Below are 17561 nucleotides of genomic sequence, written 5' to 3' on the forward strand. Positions count from 1 at the left end.
AGAACTGTTTGGATGATAACATTCACCCGCCCCATATACTTACCTATAGCATGTGGTTAGTAGGATTACCATGTATGAAAGTTCATGTTTATGGCCAGGCTAATCCCTCCTTTAACGTAATGGCCCCACCATTATTTCAGAAGAAATGATGTGAAGTGCTTTCCTGGCCTTCCAGTGTCTATGGTGGGATTCCACACAGAGCCCAAGCCTTGTTAGCTGAGGATACCCGCTGTAGCTGGGCGGGTTCTGCAGACCAGCCCGACACAGCAGGAAGTCCCAGGAGATGTCGCCGAGCTCTCAGCTCAGTAGTACAGAACCGAACATGTCTACCTGCTGAGCTGCACAAGCAGGCGGCTGTGCTAGACTGATGGCCATAGGGGGTGGGGCACACATTACCAGAGGCTGCTCGCTTTCCTTTCTTTACGCACTAACCGAAAATACTCCAGTACACACCCGCACGTCACCACTACCACCCTCAGGGTCACGCAGAGGCTGTGCCATGCTGTTTATTCATGGGGCCTCTGCACAAATCTCACAGCTTACCCAGCAGGCCTTGCCGGCTCTGTGTGCACATGCTTGCCCCCTTGATACCCACCGAAGGAACACACCAAGAGCTAACACACAGGCACTTCTCGTTTTGCACCAGGATGTCCTCGGGTGCATTGCTCAGGAAGTACAGGGCTGCTACTGGGGCTCTAGGCTTCAGGCACGGTGAGCCCAGCTTTGATAGTATAAACTTCAACAGCCGGATCAATATATGAATTGAGCCTGGCCATGTCCCAGTTATTCCTTTGGAAACCTAATCAATGCTGCCATGATTATCTTCTTTATAGCCAGGACTGATGGCTCTTCATACCTGGCCTGCCTTGAACCTACCCGTAATTGACTCAGCAGCAAGGACATCAACAAGTGCTTTAGTTTGCTTGCTGGCCGGGACAAGGTTTTACCGCCAGCAGGTTGTAACGTTTGCCCCCAAGTCTTCTTTTACCTTATTTGAAAACATTGTGAAATTTCAAGTACATTTTAGTCCTATTCCGAACTGAAACTTGTTGACTACGCCTCGGGTCATTCTTTCCCTGTGTTTGTATGGGGAGGCATTTGTTCAGGAAATACAATCTTTGGAATCTGGCCTCCAATCCAGATGGTCTCGTGTCTTTATGATGGTGGTAGCTGTTTGTGCGGTTGGTGATGATGTGTGGGCATTTCTGGTATTCTCATGGTAGAAGGCTCTTCTGCTGGTGCTTTCCCAACATAGACGCACAGGGGGCCGCCAACACAGCATGCCCACGGTCTGTAGTCAAGACGCAGGGATCCTCCCACTGAAGCAGGACAGAGCGACTTTAAAAGTCTGGTTTCCTTTGGGTCAGAAACTCATCCAACCCAACAAAGACACTTTAAAAACTAACAATGGTCACCAGCCTAGTGATGTGAATTATTCTCTGCACTTCAGCGGGCTTGAGTGACCTCCCTCTGAAGCAATACCATTCCCCCAGCTGCCTTCCGTCTGCCCTCACTCCCAGTATCTTGAAATCTGCAATGGGGAGGGAAAAATTCATATTCGGCAGAATTCCACCTAGCTGTGCTTCTGGATAGTAAACGCCCGTTAGCCTCAGAGACAGATAGATGCCACTGCAGGTTAATTACGTAAGAATCTCTTCCCACGTTAAAAGAGCTTGGTTCTATTCTTGATTATTTTATTTTTTAAGAAGACTTCCTCTTAGGAATATGACTTTAATGGATACTAAACTTGTTTTCTTAACACCAGACAAACTAATGGAGGCTGAGCTCTCACAAAGATTTCGTAATAATTTTTAATAACTCAGAGCAACAATGCGCGCCTCTTTCCAATACAACATTGCTGTTCGTTTCTGACTTGTCAGACCCTTAATAAAGACAATAATTCTTGGCCTGCCCCAAAGTGAGATTATGAAACCCAGCAATGAGGAAGCCATTAAAAATTAATTTGGAGGAAAGTTAATTGCAGATTTAATATGGTGTTCTGCAAGTTGGTCAACAAAATGCTTCAACATGATTAACGGTATTTTTCAAGAGCTGAAAACATTAGGTCCTAGAAAATGTTTTTTGTTTTTTTCTCTTTAGCTTTGACTCTGGTTTTATTCATCTGAGGTTGTAAATAGATACTAATACTTGAGTACAGTCTATGGTTAAAAAAAATCCCACATCTAGGAAGACAAAGCGCAGGAAAGTAAGTGACAGAGCCATGATGTTGCTTCCAAGGCTGCCTGCCCTTCACCATTAAGTCCCTCCTTGGTTCTGCTTTTCATGTGCCAAGAACCCTCCCCACCCCCCCTTACGATACTGGCTCCCCAATTTTCAGGAACCTCAAATCCTCCGCATGGAAATCATTTGGGATTTGCATTTCACACAGCAGTGATAGTTCTAGGTCCCGCTCGCTGTTTCATAATGGTGTCTCCCACCCTGCCCCTCCCTCCAAGAGTTCCCTAACTTCAGCAACTTCCCCCAAACAGCCGTGCCGGGAGACTCCAGATTTAAGACCTGCCAGTCCTCTTGAGTCTCCTTCACAGGGGAATTAGAAATAAACTAGGAACATCATTGAATTAGGAGAGCAGTCCCCTCCTCTGCCACCTTCCCCACCCAGGAGGGCAGTCGCCCGAATGGACCCCTCCTCCGGGGAAATGAGCGAACGCTCCACTTACATGCTCTGTCTCCGCAGTGCTCAGCGTCCTGCGGCCAAGGCACGCAGCAGAGGAACGTGGCCTGTCAGATGGGCGCTCACAAGATCGCCAGAGTGACCGAGTGCAACCCGTACGCCCGACCGGAGGCGGAGCGCGCCTGCCACGGCCCGCCGTGCCCGCGCTACGCGTGGCGGCCAGAGGAGTGGCAAGAAGTAAGTCGAGGCACCGAGCGAGCACCTGCCAGGCGGTTCGCTCGACCCCCAGATAGCATCTCCTCCTTCTCCGTGAAGCTGGTGAAGCCACTGGCCGGTGACGATGCTGGCTCCTTCCCAGAAAGCAGCGAGCATGGACTCGGAGCGCCTGGTTTCTCCTGACTGCTCCAAGCCCGCTGCCTCCCACAAAACGTGAGCAGGCCTGGGGCCAAATGCCCACAGATCACTCTCCGCCCAAGGGTTTCACACATCGATTCCATGTATGTTAGCGGCACCAGCCGCAAGGCAGACTTTCGGTAGGACTTACTGCGTACTTTTCCTCATTCATGATTCAGGAAGGAGACGCCTAGGCACTGAAGTGAAACCCTGATTAATTAGCAAGGGATTTCCAACTTTTAAACTTTCTACAATGAGGTCATCTGAAGAAACTGCTCAGGCAATGCATAAATAGACCAGACTGGTGTCCCCCTCACCCCTTCCAGGTTAATGTTTGATTGGGGGCTGGGGTGGGGGTGCAGGCTCAGTGCCCCTGGGAAGAAGCCTGGCCTGGAAGGTAAGAAGTCAGTGGGAGGGAACCTTTCTTTCCAGAGCAGAAATTAGCTTGGAGAAAGGGGGAGAGACGGGAATGAGGAAGCGGAGCCTTTTGCACTGACCTTGGAGCATAATGGGTCATGCATGCTGTTCCAGGTCCAAAGATGCGATTAACAAACAGGACTCCCCTCCCTCCCCCATCACGCACGTGTGCACACCCGCTCACACCCTGCAGAGTGCTCCCCACCCCACCCCCTTCTCCGGGAATGACTTTCAGAAGAGGAGGGACAGGGTACAGATTGGTTTGCTTGTTCGGAACAGTTAAACTGTAGCTGGCTCTGCACTCGGCGTGGTGCCATCCACCCCCCTGATTTTTACAAATTATTATTGGTCTTGTGGGTAAGAAAACTGTCCTTCTGAGAGGTGCTAACACTTATCCAAGTGTCATATCTCTAGCTAGTGGAGGAAGCAAGAGAGACGTGGTCCTCAGTTCGTTCCCTGAAGCCACGCCTGTCCTCTCCACGCCCCTCAACCTCCTGATGAATGACGTCCATTCTTTGCAGGCCTCTCAGCTTTGGGAATGTCACCCTTTCTGTCTGCTCAGTCCTTTTGCTTGTTTTCCTTCTAGATTTTTAAAATATGTACCACATCGTGGCAGGGGTTAACAGATAAAACTGTTACATTTCCAACTAATTGTCCTTGAGCCATTCAGAGTATTGAATTCCCCAAAGGCAATACCTAACCCAGCGCAGTCCTGGGTGACTTCCAACAAGGATTCTCTGAACTTCTCTGGGCATTCTCTCGTTATAATGAGTTGAACGTCTAACCCTAACTTGTCCCGGTGGTGGGCCATTGTACTCCTCACCCCAGGGCCTCCAGTTCAACCCCACTAGCCCACCCATAGGAGAAAGAGGAGGCTGCTTGTGCCCATAACCTTGGAAACCCGAGGGGTACTGTGGAGTTGCTGTGAGTTAGACTTGGCTTGTTGGCGGCGAGTTCATTCGGAGACTGATGTCTTTCTGGTTGCTGCCATGCTCCATCACTCTGTGCAGACAGTTGGGAAAGAGATTGAGAATACACCAGGACAGAGTAAGATTCTGAAATACTCCAGGGCATCCAAGTGGCCCCTGTGTCCTGCTCCAGGGATGACTGAGGGTGGGCCTGCATTTGAAACACTTGCCGAAATCGCAGGCTGGGATTGGATTTCCCTTTGTGACTGGGAGGTGTTGCCAGTGGGGGGTATAGGAGGAAGAAGGGACCCCGCTGTTTCTCCCCCTCAGTCGCTGGTCCTTCTTGATTCTCAGTTCCCATCATTCTCTGCTTTCTCGCTCTCCCTGCCCCCACCCTCTCTCCTTCTCCCTCTCCTCCTCCTGCCAAACTCAACCCCGGGGAAGTTCTCCAAGGAGCACAGAGTGAGGGATTGTGTAGGAAGGAATCTGAGCTCACTGCTCCCATATTCACCAGCTTTTGAAAATGCTGGAGACAAGCTCCATTTATAATTCCTTCTGAGTTGCAAAGAATGGAAATAATCTTGCCACATAAACACGAAATTCCTCTTCTCCGATTATGCAAAGTTTGCTCAAAGTATACATCTTGGCATGTGCTGTGTAGATGGACGGTTTAATATTTTTCGTCACATCTTTCTAGCACACTCACTACCGACATAGGAGACAGAAGGAAGTACCTGGTCGGTTCCTGTATGTATCTAAGAAAGGCACCGGAGACCACCAGTTTACACTGGAAGCCTCTCAGCAGGGGGGATCACTCATAACAGTCAAGAAACTCCCCAGGTTTTTCTTTTCCTCAACCTGAGTGGAGTGTTCAGAAGGTGGACGTGGCTGTGGAGAGGATGAGTAGGAAAATGGGGGAGACCGTCGAGTGGCAGTAAGTTGGTAGAGCGAGGCTCAAGGCAGCTGGGTCAGGGAGAAGCAAAACATGGCCCCTCAGGACCTCCCCGCAGCAAGGAGACCAAGCGTATGCCTTGGGGACCGCATGTCTGCTGGCCCGCCACTGTCTTGGTTTTTGCCTATTGTCCTCGTATAATTGTTAGTTGCATCTGTGTTCCCTATCAGAAATTCCCATTAAACACTCATCAGATCACTTAGAAATGCAGTCCATTATTTTTAAAAAGTCTCTTTCATGCTACCCTGAGGGCCTGGGTGACACAAACAATTACTTAGTCTGGTGGTGTACTGAATTAAGCAGTGAGCCTCTGATCGCAAGGTCAGCAGTTCAAACTCAACAGCTACTCCATAGGAGAAAGATGAGGCTCTCTGCTCATATAAAGATTTCCAGTCTTGAAAATCCATAGGGACACTTCTGCTCTATCTTATAGGAGCCCGAGAGCTGGAACTCAGTGGCAGCACGGCCAGGTCTTGGGGCAGGATGAGGAAGGGGGGTGCGTTTTACATCTTCCTCTTCGGCAGCAACCCTTTGAAAACACCCCAGGCCTCCTGTTTGCTTTTGGGGTGCATTTTTTCCTTTTCTTTCCAGGGACCCTATTTTTTTTAACGTTTTATTAGGGGCTCATACAACTCTTATCACAGTCCATACATATACATACATCAATTGTATAAAGCACATCTGTACATTCTTTGCCCTGATCATTTTCTTTTCTTTTTTTTTTCCTTTTCTTTTTATACGTTTTATTAGGGACTCATACACCTCTTATCACAATCCATGCATATACATACATCAATTGTATAAAGCACATCTATACATTCCCTGCCCCAATCATTCTCAAAGCATTTGCTCTCCCCTTAAGCCCTTTGCATCAGGTCCTGTTTTTTTTCCCCCTCCCTCCCCGCTCCCCCTTCCCTCATGTGCCCTTTGTAATTTATACATCGTTATTTTGTCATATCTTTCTCTATTCGGAGTCTCCCTTCCCCCCCCCCTTCTCTGCCGTCCCTCTCCCAGGGAGGAGGTCACATGTGGATCCTTGTAATCAGTTCCCCCTTTCCAACCCACTCACCCTACACTCTCCCAGCATTGCCCCTCACACCCTTGGTCCTGAAGGTATCATCCACCCTGGATTCCCTGTGCCTCTAGCCCTCATATGTACCAGCGTACAACCTCTGCCCTATCCAGGTCTGCAAGGTAGAATTTGGATCATGGTAGTTGGGGGGAGGAAGCATCCAGGATCTAGGGGAAAGCTGTGTTCTTCATCGGTACTACCTCGCACCCTGACTGACTGATCTCCTCTCCTAAACCCCTCTATGAGGGGATCTCCAGTGGCCGACACTTGGGCCTTGGGTCTCCACTCTGCACTTCCCCTTCATTCAATATGGTATACACACACACACACACACACACACACATATATATATATATACCCATACATAAATTCTTTTTTTTTTTTTGCATGATGCCTTATACCTGGTCCCTTGAGCACCTCGTGATCGCACTGGCTGGTGTGCTTCTTCCATGTGGGCTTTTTTGCTTCTGAGCTAGATGGCTGCTTGTTCACCTTCAAGCCTTTAGGACCCCAAACACTATCTCTTTTGATAGCCGGGCACCATCAGCTTTCTTCGCCACATTTGCTTATGCACCCATTTGTCTTCAGCGATCCTATCATGGAGGTGTGCAGCCAATGATATGATGATTTTTTGTTCTTTGATGCCTGATAACTGATCCCTTTGGGACCACTCGATCACCCAGGCTGGTGGAGGGACCCTATTATTAAAGCACACTTGCATGCTGGCAATAAGTATTTCCTGCTAAGCTACAGCATTTGAAAACAGAACAAAATGCTGCCATTGATTAGATGCTGCCTCATGTTGACCCTACAGGACAGGGTAGAACTCCACTGTGGGTTTCCCTGACTGTGACTCTTTATGTGAGTCGAAAGTCTCATCTTTCTCTCTCAGAGTGGCTGGTGGTTTCAAACCGCTGACCTTTCAGATTGCAGGCCTGTGTGCATAGAATCATTGTTCTCCATTTTCCTCCTTTGGCTTATCAGCTACTTGAGGTGGGGGGGGGGCTTGTTCCCCAGTTTTCCCAGCATTTAGCTTCCGCAACTAGAGCCTGGGGACACCAGTTGAATGAATGGCTCTATGATTGAATGGAGAGGCAAAGGGATGTGAATAGTCTACCCTCAGGCAGAGTGCCGATACTGCAAATGCGTTTAGGTCACCGGTTGACAGCGTCTCTTTTGTGGTGTCTCTTATGTTCAGCTTTCCCTTGGATTGAGGTTTCTTCCTACATTACATTTGTTGGTGGTATTTTTTATAAGAAATCCAGAATGGGTAAATCTATAGAGACAGTGAGCAGATTAATAGTGCCTTAGCATGATGACAAGGAGCCTTGGTTACAAGCTGGCCTGTGACCCAAAAGATTAGCAGTTCGAAACCACCAACAACTCAGCGGGAGAAAGGTGGGGTTTCCTACTCCCATAAAGAGGTACAGTCTCAGAAGCCCACAAGGCAGCTCTCCCCTGTCCTGTCCCCATGAATCAGCATCGACCCCATGGCGGTGAGTTTGGTCTTTTCGAGGATTCTGGCAGGGAGGAAGTTAGCATTTAATGGGATCTGGTAATGGATACAAGGCTGTTCCGTTAATATGTTTAAACCATTGACTTGTAGGGGAATGTTATGTCGACCAAACTGCTTTTAAAGGGGAGAAAGGAAGAGCAGGAGGGAAAGAAAAAGAGAAATACCTGCAAGTTGGTCGGCTTTTTCCTTGCTTTTTAAAGACATTCTACAGTGTCTTTCAGAACATTCAAGCCAACCCTTCTTTCCCTGTGAGAACAGCTGTTTATTTTCTTGTCCCCGTGCCACGGACACGCTGTGCTCGGAAACAGCTCGCCTTCGCAGCAGGGCCTCCTCGGAGTCTGCTGGCCCAGGGCAGGTCTGCGCAGCTTTCGAGCATGTTTGGAGCCGGGGGACTTGTATGGAGATCAGCTGTGTAATGATTAATGCGCTCACCCCTTTGGCCTAGAAAAGTTAACCCGGAACTGGACGTTGGTCAATTGGTTACAGAGATATTCAGGAGGCGTACAAGAGAGGGATCCGATTTCAGTGTGTGCCCAGGGCTACACAGGAACTCTTTAGGGTTCGTTTCCCCAGTTATATATATATATATATTCAGCCAGCATTGACCAAGCACCGGCAAAGTGCTAGACACCAGGCATGGGGGATGCGACCAGGAATCTGAGATTCCGGAGTCTAACCAGGAAGACGGACCAGAAGCCAGCATGCTGAGCGTGTATGGCGGTGGCAGTTGTAGAAAGTGCTGCCCCACCCCCTAGACGGAGACTGCGATGCACATGCCTTCACTAGGGAGCCCAGGCAGTAAAGAGCAAGCACCGTGCTTCTAGGGACAAGGAAGGGCCCACGTGTGTGGACCGAAGCGCAGCTGTCTGGGAGCTGCAGGATTAGCTGGTGGCAGTGGGCCCTGCGGGCCTCGGCAAGGTTTGGATCTGTTCCTCAGCAGCATCCGAGGTTTACAAGCCTGGGCTCTGCCCACCCTCTTTCTCTCAAATCAGCCTCAAGTCACATGCTCGAGTAACCTTAGCCTTAGCAAGCAGATCCCAGTGGATGCCCCACTCCTGGTCTCTTCCATAATGGAAGGAGATCTCCAGACCTTTCTAACGAGGTGTGTCTGCGTAGATTTGAACTACCCACCTTTTCATTAACAATCAGATGTGTTTATCGGGAGCTGTATTCCCCCAGCCCCCACATCTCAGCCTTCCCTGCCCCCACTCCCACCTTCCACCATGACATTTCTCCCCTTCATGTGTCAATGAAGACTGACCCTTCCTGAGAATGGCTTCTCCTCTTCTTCTTAGGGACTGTCCCCTCCACTTGTACCCTCAGCTGTCACTACCGAGGGCAGGCTGTCTCGCTCAGACTGGTGCGGGAACCATCGTCTTCTTGAGCTATGCTGTGTGCCGACATCCAGAGAGACTGGTGCTGTTACTGAGGCACTTGGTAGAGTGTTTTGAAAAGCCAATATGGAATTTGAGGACAGCTTGTGGAAATTGAAATGATGAGTGGAACTCTCTAGCTCAGTGGCTCTCAACCTTCCTCATGCCGCAACCCGTGGATACAGTTCCTCATGTTGTGGTGACCCCCCCAACCAGAAAATTATTTCCATTGCTACTTCATCACTGTCATTTTGCTACTGGTATGAAAGGGTCATTCGACTCCCAAAGGGGTCACGACACACAGGTTGAGAACTGCTGCTCTAGCTGCTTATGGGCGCATTCTGGATCTTGTCACAGAGTAGGGGAGTGAGTGCGGAGTCACCAGAGGAAGGGGAAGCGGACATGCTCTGGCTTTGTTTCCTGAATACGCAGCCCTGGGCCTTCGTAAGGGTCCGGGACTCCAGCAGGAGGAAATCCTTCTTTTTCTTTTTTTCCTTTTTTTTACATTTTATTAGGGGCTCATACAGCTCTCATCACAGTCCACACATATACATACATCAATTGTATAAAGTACATCCGCACATTCTCTGCCCTAATCATTTTCAGAGCATTTGCTCTCCACTTAAGCCCTTTGCATCAGGTCCTCTTTTTTTTACCCCTCCCTCCCCGCTCCCCCCAGGAGGAAATCCTTCTTCTGTGAGTGTCCAAAGTGCGCTTTACTCCTTCCAAAGCTCCGGGCAAGTCAATTACTTACTTAGGTTCATTTTCCTGAAAAGTACCCTTAAGAAAAGGCTTCCCAGCTTCCGTTTCTCTGTTGGAAAAACTCCACTGTCCTAAGCTCCCTTTTACAATATTCTTTCGTGCTACTTGAGCATTCTTCCAGACCAGAAAGCAGGGCTTACCCTTAAAGGCTGCAGGACTCCTTGTGCTCCTGCTTTGGGCTGCTGCTTATGGCTCTGGCGTGAGCGCCGTGGGCTGATGAAAGCCAGAGAGGACACTGGAGGGGCTGGCTCAGGTCTGACTGCTCCAGAATCAGGAGCTGCTCCTAGTCCTCTGACCTGCTTTCTAAGGAGTTAACATCTCTAAGAAATTCTTTTTTTTACCCTTCAATTTCTTTTGCACATACGTGTCGGCATCACAGAATGACTGGGTTTTGAGTTTGGGTGCTTTTAACGTTCAGTGGCTTACCAGATCCTTTGCCCCTTGCCTCCCTTTCCTTCTTCAGTGTTAACCTTTAAAGCATTACCAGCTGGGCCCTGGGGCTGCCAGCTGTGAGGTTGGCAGCTGCGCCCCAGGAGGACGATAAGGCTGGTTGATCCTGCAAACACTTCCTACGTAGGGTCCCTCTGCGTGGGAATGGACCCAACAGCACTGGCGGGGGGCAGGGGGCAGGTTGTTTGTTTTGATTTTGTCTTTGGTATCATGTCACAGTGGTTCCTAGCCTGCTCCTGAGGAACAGAAGCTCCCTAAGCTACACCCAGCTAGGACAGGGTGCATAGCCAGCCTCCTGCACTAACTTGAAGTCGTTTGTTCTCCATCAACACCCTGCAGTACTCACAGTTCATCTTTGCCCCAGAACAGATATATCAATCATTCTACATCATTGATATTGCAGTGTGCTTCCAAACAGTACAAGTCTTAAACTGCATTTCCAGGGAATCCAGGGTTTATCCTAGTATCCAGTTCATCTCGCCTGCATCCGGAAGAACAAAGACACGGGGGTGCATAGCATATGATCCAGCAATTCCACTCCTACATGCATCCTCCCCCACAAAGAAAAGGAAAGTGGGGGTTCAAACCTGTATACACACACGCTTGTAGCACACGTACTCGCGGTAGTCAAGAATGGAGGCCTGGCGTACAACTACGAATTGCAGGCACATTGAGGTGCCGCTCTTTACCAAACCCCTCCTGCCAAATCCAGCCTGACGGAGTGACTCGGCAGCACAGAGTGGAACTGCTCCTTTGGGTTCCTGAGGCTGTAAATCTTCGCAGAAGCAGGCGGCCTCCTTTTTCTCCCCTAGAGTGACTGGCGAGCTTGAACCACTGACCTTGTGAGGTGAGGAAAGTGGAACAAATGACTTCCAACTTGAGCAGGATCAGCTGTATTCATTTTCCAGTCCGTGTACCCAGTAGCATTGGGATGACCTTCGGGGCAGGGATGATTGGATAGCTTCTTTTAGTTTTTCATCCCATTGCCTAACCACACTGCTCTTGGCGTATCAATAAACTTTTCCGTCCTCATTACTGGTAGAGCTCAGGTTAGAATTCACCTACCTGCTAAGAATCAATGTCCCCCAAAGTCTGTGCTTGCATCTGAAGGGCCACCTGCAGTGGCCAGCGGTGCACACATTCCAGCTGAGGCGAGCAAGCCTGTTCACAGTTCACTCGGTGTTGGCAGGGACTCGTCGGGCATGAAAATAGTGGGCGGTGAGAATCTGCTGTCACAGCGGCACGGCACTATGGGGAGCGATCAGTGATTCTTCCCTCTCACACCTCTTTCTTGAGCAGTGCACCAAGACTTGCGGCAACGGCTCCAGGTACCGCAAGGTGGTGTGTGTGGACGAGGACAAGGGCGCGGTCCACGACATGTACTGTGACGTGGTCCAGAGGCCTGCCGACCACGAGAGCTGCAGCTTGCAACCCTGCGAGTATGCCTGGATCACAGGAGAATGGTCGGAGGTATGTCCTGTCCTGACACTGTAACCCCCTCAGACCAGCGCTGGCCTGAGGGCGGGCAGCAAAGGGGTGAGGGCAAGGATGCGGGAGACTTGGGCCTACCTCTAGTCGTGTGTCCTGAGGCAAGCCCTCCTGCCAGACTGGGCCAGAGAGCCTAGGGCGCAAGGTGGGAGAGAGGTATGAGATGGCCTCTGAGCTGCTGTCAACCCCGGACATGACCTGTGGCCCACCTGGATGTCCCAGCTGTGGGCTTGATGGGGGAGGTGCCTGACGGGACTGCAGGTTCTTAGGTACCCAAAGGAAGGGAGGTGCAAGAGTGGGTCCGCAGTCAGGGAGACCTCAGGGCCAGTGGGCCATGACAAACGAGAGCTGTAGAAAGGAACCGGCGCTTGGCCAGTCCAGGTGAGGACATGCCTCAGTGACGGCCCAGTGTTAACCCACTCTGCTTGTTTCATGGAAGCTCAGAGTCTGGACTCTTCTGTGAAAGCTCCTGATTTCAACCTAGGAGAAGAGGGGTGGGGTAGGGGAGGGTGGGGGGGGGGGGTGTGTGCCAAACATTTTGTGAACCAGCTACGAGTCACCTGTGTGCAGCCTCTGGTCCGGAGGAACAAAATGATGTTTGATTGGAACCAAAGACCCTCGGTGTCTAGTTCCCATCTCTGCCTGCACACACTGTCTGTAGAAATACGTTGTATTATTAACAAGCCAATAACAACAATATGGTGGTTTTATGATGGGATAGAGCTCCAAAAAGTTCATGAAAAGAAAATATAGAATTTCTCCCTGAGCTTTTGCAGCCCCCGATATAATTTTCAAACTATATATCTTTCCAAATATTGAAAGACCTCTCACATCAAAACAAGCCATCGTTGCTACTCCGCTTCCTGTCCAAACTAGGGGAGCCTTTTTGCTCAGAGCACAGTGGTCAGGAAGGAGTCTCAGGCAGTGTGTGAATGTGCACTCTGGGACCAGGGCCGCGCCCCCCAGTAGCATTTTCAGATGGGACCAGAAAGGGTACTTGAGTTTCAGTGATGTCTCTGTCGGGCACTGGGTTTCCTCCTAGAAGCTGATCCTAAGATAAAGTGACCAGACGTCCCGCTTTTGGCGGTACAGTCCCAATTGTTAACTAATTTTACTGTGTCCCACGGCATTTTTAGAAAGTCCTGATTTTTGGAAAGAATGCAGTACAAGCTAGGGTATAAGGTTTTCAGCTGCCATGTGGCTATTTTGCCAGGATAGTTTTATCAATGGCATCCAGCTTTGCCAATATTAAAATCTGGTCACCTTATCCTAAGACCTTTTGAACTACATCTCCCATAAGTCACTCCACCCAAGTGGTTTTGCCCCTCCAAAGACTTTAAGTGATGTGTGGAGGCACTTTGGGTTGTCACAACTAGGGTCTGAGGCTAGCATCTCTCAGGCAGAGACCAGGGATTCCGTGAAACATCCCCCAGTGCACAGCAGAGCCGCCACCCCACTCCCTCATCACCTCTGAATTATTCAGCCCCAAAGGTTGCCAAGTTGAGAAACCTTGCTCTAATTCAGCCATTGGTTTTCCCTGAATGGTACTCCAGGCCTGTGCAGCGTGCAAGGTAGACAAGGTCCAGGATACAGATGACTGCTAACCTGCCGAGAACAGGCAGAATCCAAAGAAGCATCCAAAATAGCACCTTGCTTTGAGTTTGAGGCCTGGTGGATAGTGGTTACACACTGGGCTGTGACGCTAACGGCCAGCCACTCTGCAGGAGGAAGATGGGGCTTTCTGCTCCCCTAGAGAGTTACAGTCTCAGAAACCCACAGGGGGCAGCTGTGCTCCATCCTATAGCATCGCTGAGTTGGCATTCACTCCACGCCAGTGAATGTGGTTTGGGCTTAAGGTACAAGTGCCTTTCCCACCGGGCTAGCGGGGGGGCAGGGTAGGGGGTAGGTAGTTCAGGGATGGCTTCTCTCCCCTTTGGCACCAGCCCCTCCCAGTTCCGCATCGAGATGGTCCCTAGTTTCTGGTTCAGTCTCTGGTGCTTTGGAACGCTGGTCTGAGATGGTTTTGGGGGGCGACACAAGTGGTCCCCCTTTCCCAGCACTGCTGACGCGGGTACCTGTCCTCGGCAGCTTCCCTCAAAGCTGTGCGGGCCTCTGAATCCAAACCAACTGCCTCTGGGGCTCAGTTTCTCCAGAAACCACGGTCCCCTCTCTCCTCCCCATGCAGAAATCGCCACTGGGCTGGTGTCGCTTCTGCTTTGTAGGGGAAAGGTCTCCGCACTTGCGGGGCAATCTCACAGACTCACTTCTTCCGTTCATGCAGACTGTAGCGTCAACTCGAGCAGCCTTCACACAGTTGGTAGGACATTTCCGCGATCCTTTCATCCCATTTGGAAGCCCCCCTGTATACACAGGCCCTGGTGTTGACACCCTCGGGATTCCCACAGCTTAGACAGACAAAGCACTGACAGGCCTGTCCAGGCCGGCAGCAGCCAGGCTAGCCTTGCCTTCCCTGGCCTGCTGTCAGACGGGTCTTGGAGCAGCTGAACAGCCGCAGCCAAAATGGGAAGAAGGTTCACAGCACATGTGTCCAAGTCTGGAGCCTGCTGACGGGAAGGCTCGGGGCTGCTCTCTGGGGCTGGCCGGGCCTGTTCCCTCCCGCCTCCAGCAGCGCACGGCGGGCGGCTTCTCCTGGGGAGGTGTTAGCCAAGGGGAACCGCGTGTCGCAGAGCAACAGTCCAGAGACAGTGGGAAACAGGAGATGCTGTAGATTTGAATCACCCTGGGGAACTGATGATTGCGCAGTCAGTCCTCCACCCAGGAAACGCGTAGGAAGCTGCTTCCTGGTTCAGGGGGCGTCTGACTCTCTCCTCAAGGCACCTTTGGACGAGACAATACTGATGACACCCAAACCAGATCACTGTTGCCAAGTGAATTCTGACTCGGGGCAGCCCACACGTGTCAGAGAAGGGTGCTCCAGAGGTGATCAGAGGCAGATTGCCAGGCCTTTCTTCAGAGGCACCCCTGCATGGACTCAACCCTGCGTATCTATTCCTTAGGGTCTCTCAGACTGTAAATCTTCCCGGGAGCAGAATGCCTCATCTGCCTTCTACAGAGCAGCTGGTGTGTTTGAACCACCAACCAGGCAGTTAACAGCCCAGCATTCAACCTGCGGGACTCTGATCCATCACCCGAATTTTAGGGGGTTTTACAGGTCCTTTACAGCAGCTAATAGGTTCTTTGAGCATGTTGCCTTTTAAAAAAAGTCAAAATTAAATTATTGTAATTCAGTGTTTCTTAATGCACTTTACTAAACAGGGCAGTTTTAGTTCATAGGAAAATTGTGCAGAAAGTACAGCATTTCCATATATTCCCACCTCCTTGTGCATAGTCCCACGCATGAGGTTGTTAAATTTGCTATAGTTGATTAACCAATGTTGATACATGATTATTAACTGAAGCCCATAGTTTACATTAGAGCTTTGTCCTGTGGGTTTTAAGAAGTGCATAATGTCACATGCCTCCATGACGGAAGCGTGTGTGGTGTTTCCGCTGCCCTTAACATGCTCTGTGGGTCACAGAGGTCATGTGTGTGAGTCTAGGAAAGGCCAAGCTACCGTGGCTGTCAAGAAGGGATGGGGGCAGGGAGGGGGGAGGAATTGCAAAAGCATTGTATTTCTTTAGAAAGAGACAGATGATGGAAAGTCTTTTGCTAAGGAGGTTGAACATATTCTAAAATCTTAGGAAGAACCAGCTTGATGTTCTGTTGTAGAAGGGAGCGCTAGAATACGAGTCGGCTCTCCATCCCCGCTTGCTGGTTGTTTAAGCTGCATTAACTATTTTAAAAGAGCTGCAGGACTGCACGAAGTGCCCCGGGAGAGAGCCCACTACCTCAGACTGCCCTCTTGTCTCCCCCCACCCATGCCCCCTCCCACCCGTGTGCGTCAGAGTGGACCTGGGCTCCCGAGAGTGTCCAGTGGCTGTGTTTTCAGAAGTGGGCGGACTGCAGTGTCCAGCCTTTTGGTTACTAGCCAAGAGTGCTGTTGACCGTACCACCCAGGGACCCTGGAGAGTAAAGAGGAAGGTGGCATTTCGGCCATCGCCTGGGAGAGGGGAGAGAAGGAAGCTAAGTTGAGGTCAGATGGAAACGTAAAACACTGTCGAGCAGAGAAGGAGACCGTTGTCATGCTCAGGTGTCTGACTCCTCAAGCTGACTCCCAGGCTGGCTTCTGGCTTGAGTCCTCTCGCCCTGGGCCACTTCCACTAGTCTGGGGCTGGCAGGCCGCCTCCCCCCACCCCTGTGGTTCAACTAGAACTGCAAATTGAGCTGTCCGTGAGCTGAGTGCTTCCCTGCGCCCCCCATTCCCCCCCCCATGTCTAGAAAGGGGCTCACGGTGCCCCACCCCCACCGATGGAGTGGAAGCCCTGGCTCCCGGAAAGAAGGCGTCACATAGGGCTGCTTGTCCCCTGTGTGCCCAGGGCCTGTCGTTGGAACAGCATAAATAAACTACCAAAGTGAGAGTTTTCTCCAGCATTGTTGCCGGGTCAGCCTTCAGCGCGGAGGTCAGGGGCCCACTGTGGGCTGCCCTGGGGAAGCGCTCGAGCCTCTCCTCACGACCCCTCTTTTCTCAGTGCTCAGTGACCTGTGGACGGGGCTACAAACAAAGGCTGGTCTCCTGCAGTGAGATTTACACCGGGAAGGAAAATTATGAGTACAGCTACCAAACCACCGTCAACTGCCCGGGCATGCAGCCGGCCAGCGTCCACCCCTGCTACCTGCGGGCGTGCCCGGTCTCCGCCACCTGGAGGGTGGGCAACTGGGGGAGCGTAAGTAGACTGCCCAGGCCGCAGGCCTGAAACCCCTTGGACCGCCCCTCCTCCACCTCCACCTCCACCTGTTCTCCTCTAACTGGACTCCTGGGGGAGACTCAGGGAAAAGCAGGAGTGAGCAGTTGCAGGGGACAGTTGGGGGAGCAGGGGCCTCTCCTCTTCCTGTCTGGTAGGATGCCCTGGTGCGTAGAGCAAGGCCTCTGAAGCTTGCCATCTCCACGTGAATGACATTGGGCGAGCTGCCTAACTTGTGAGGCTCGCCCACAGAATGGGTGGTTGTGGGGAATGAATGCAGTGAGACCTCTATGGACCAGAACTCACCAGCCTGCTGTGCTTTTCCGGGTCTTGCAAGGTTCCCGATTGTGGCTGATCACCTTTCCCTTGCTCTCTATTAGCACATGTTTACCTTTTCCGCCTCTGACAGGCTCCACTCCTCACACAGGTGCCCGTTTGGGGTGGGGGTTCTGGCAGAAGGTTTTGTGGTTGCTGCTACTGCTGCTGTTGACAAGAGTAGATGTACATTCTAGTCCTTCATCTGGGTTGCCCCGCTGCATTTGGGGACAGCACGGCACAGTGTTTTCCATTGGGACTGCCCTGGTGTTTGTGACAGCCCTTGCTCCGCTCTAGTGAGACTGTCCATCCTGAAAACAGATCGAGCAACACCATCTGAACCCCAAGGCCACATCTGTAAAAACAGGAGCCCTGGTGGCACAGCGGGTTATGTGATGGGCTGCTAACCTTCAGGGCAGCAGTTCAAAACCACCAGGCACCCCACAGGAGAGAACGAGGCTTCCTACGCCGATGAAGATT

At 51.0% G+C, this 17561-nt stretch overlaps 1 protein-coding gene across 3 annotated transcripts in view; it reads left to right on the plus strand.

Moving 5' to 3' along the window:
- Positions 1-17561, plus strand: part of ADAMTS9 (ADAM metallopeptidase with thrombospondin type 1 motif 9) — a 180630-nt gene that overhangs the window by 140614 nt on the left and 22455 nt on the right. For all 3 annotated transcript variants that reach the window (XM_075549934.1, XM_075549936.1, XM_075549935.1), the window contains 3 exons: positions 2696-2869; positions 11775-11945; positions 16554-16748. In XM_075549934.1, the coding sequence (XP_075406049.1) occupies positions 2696-2869; positions 11775-11945; positions 16554-16748 (540 nt within the window). The remainder of the gene's footprint in view (positions 1-2695; positions 2870-11774; positions 11946-16553; positions 16749-17561) is intronic.

Source organism: Tenrec ecaudatus, chromosome 5, assembly GCF_050624435.1.
Source record: "Tenrec ecaudatus isolate mTenEca1 chromosome 5, mTenEca1.hap1, whole genome shotgun sequence".
Taxonomy (NCBI): Eukaryota; Metazoa; Chordata; class Mammalia; order Afrosoricida; family Tenrecidae; genus Tenrec; species Tenrec ecaudatus.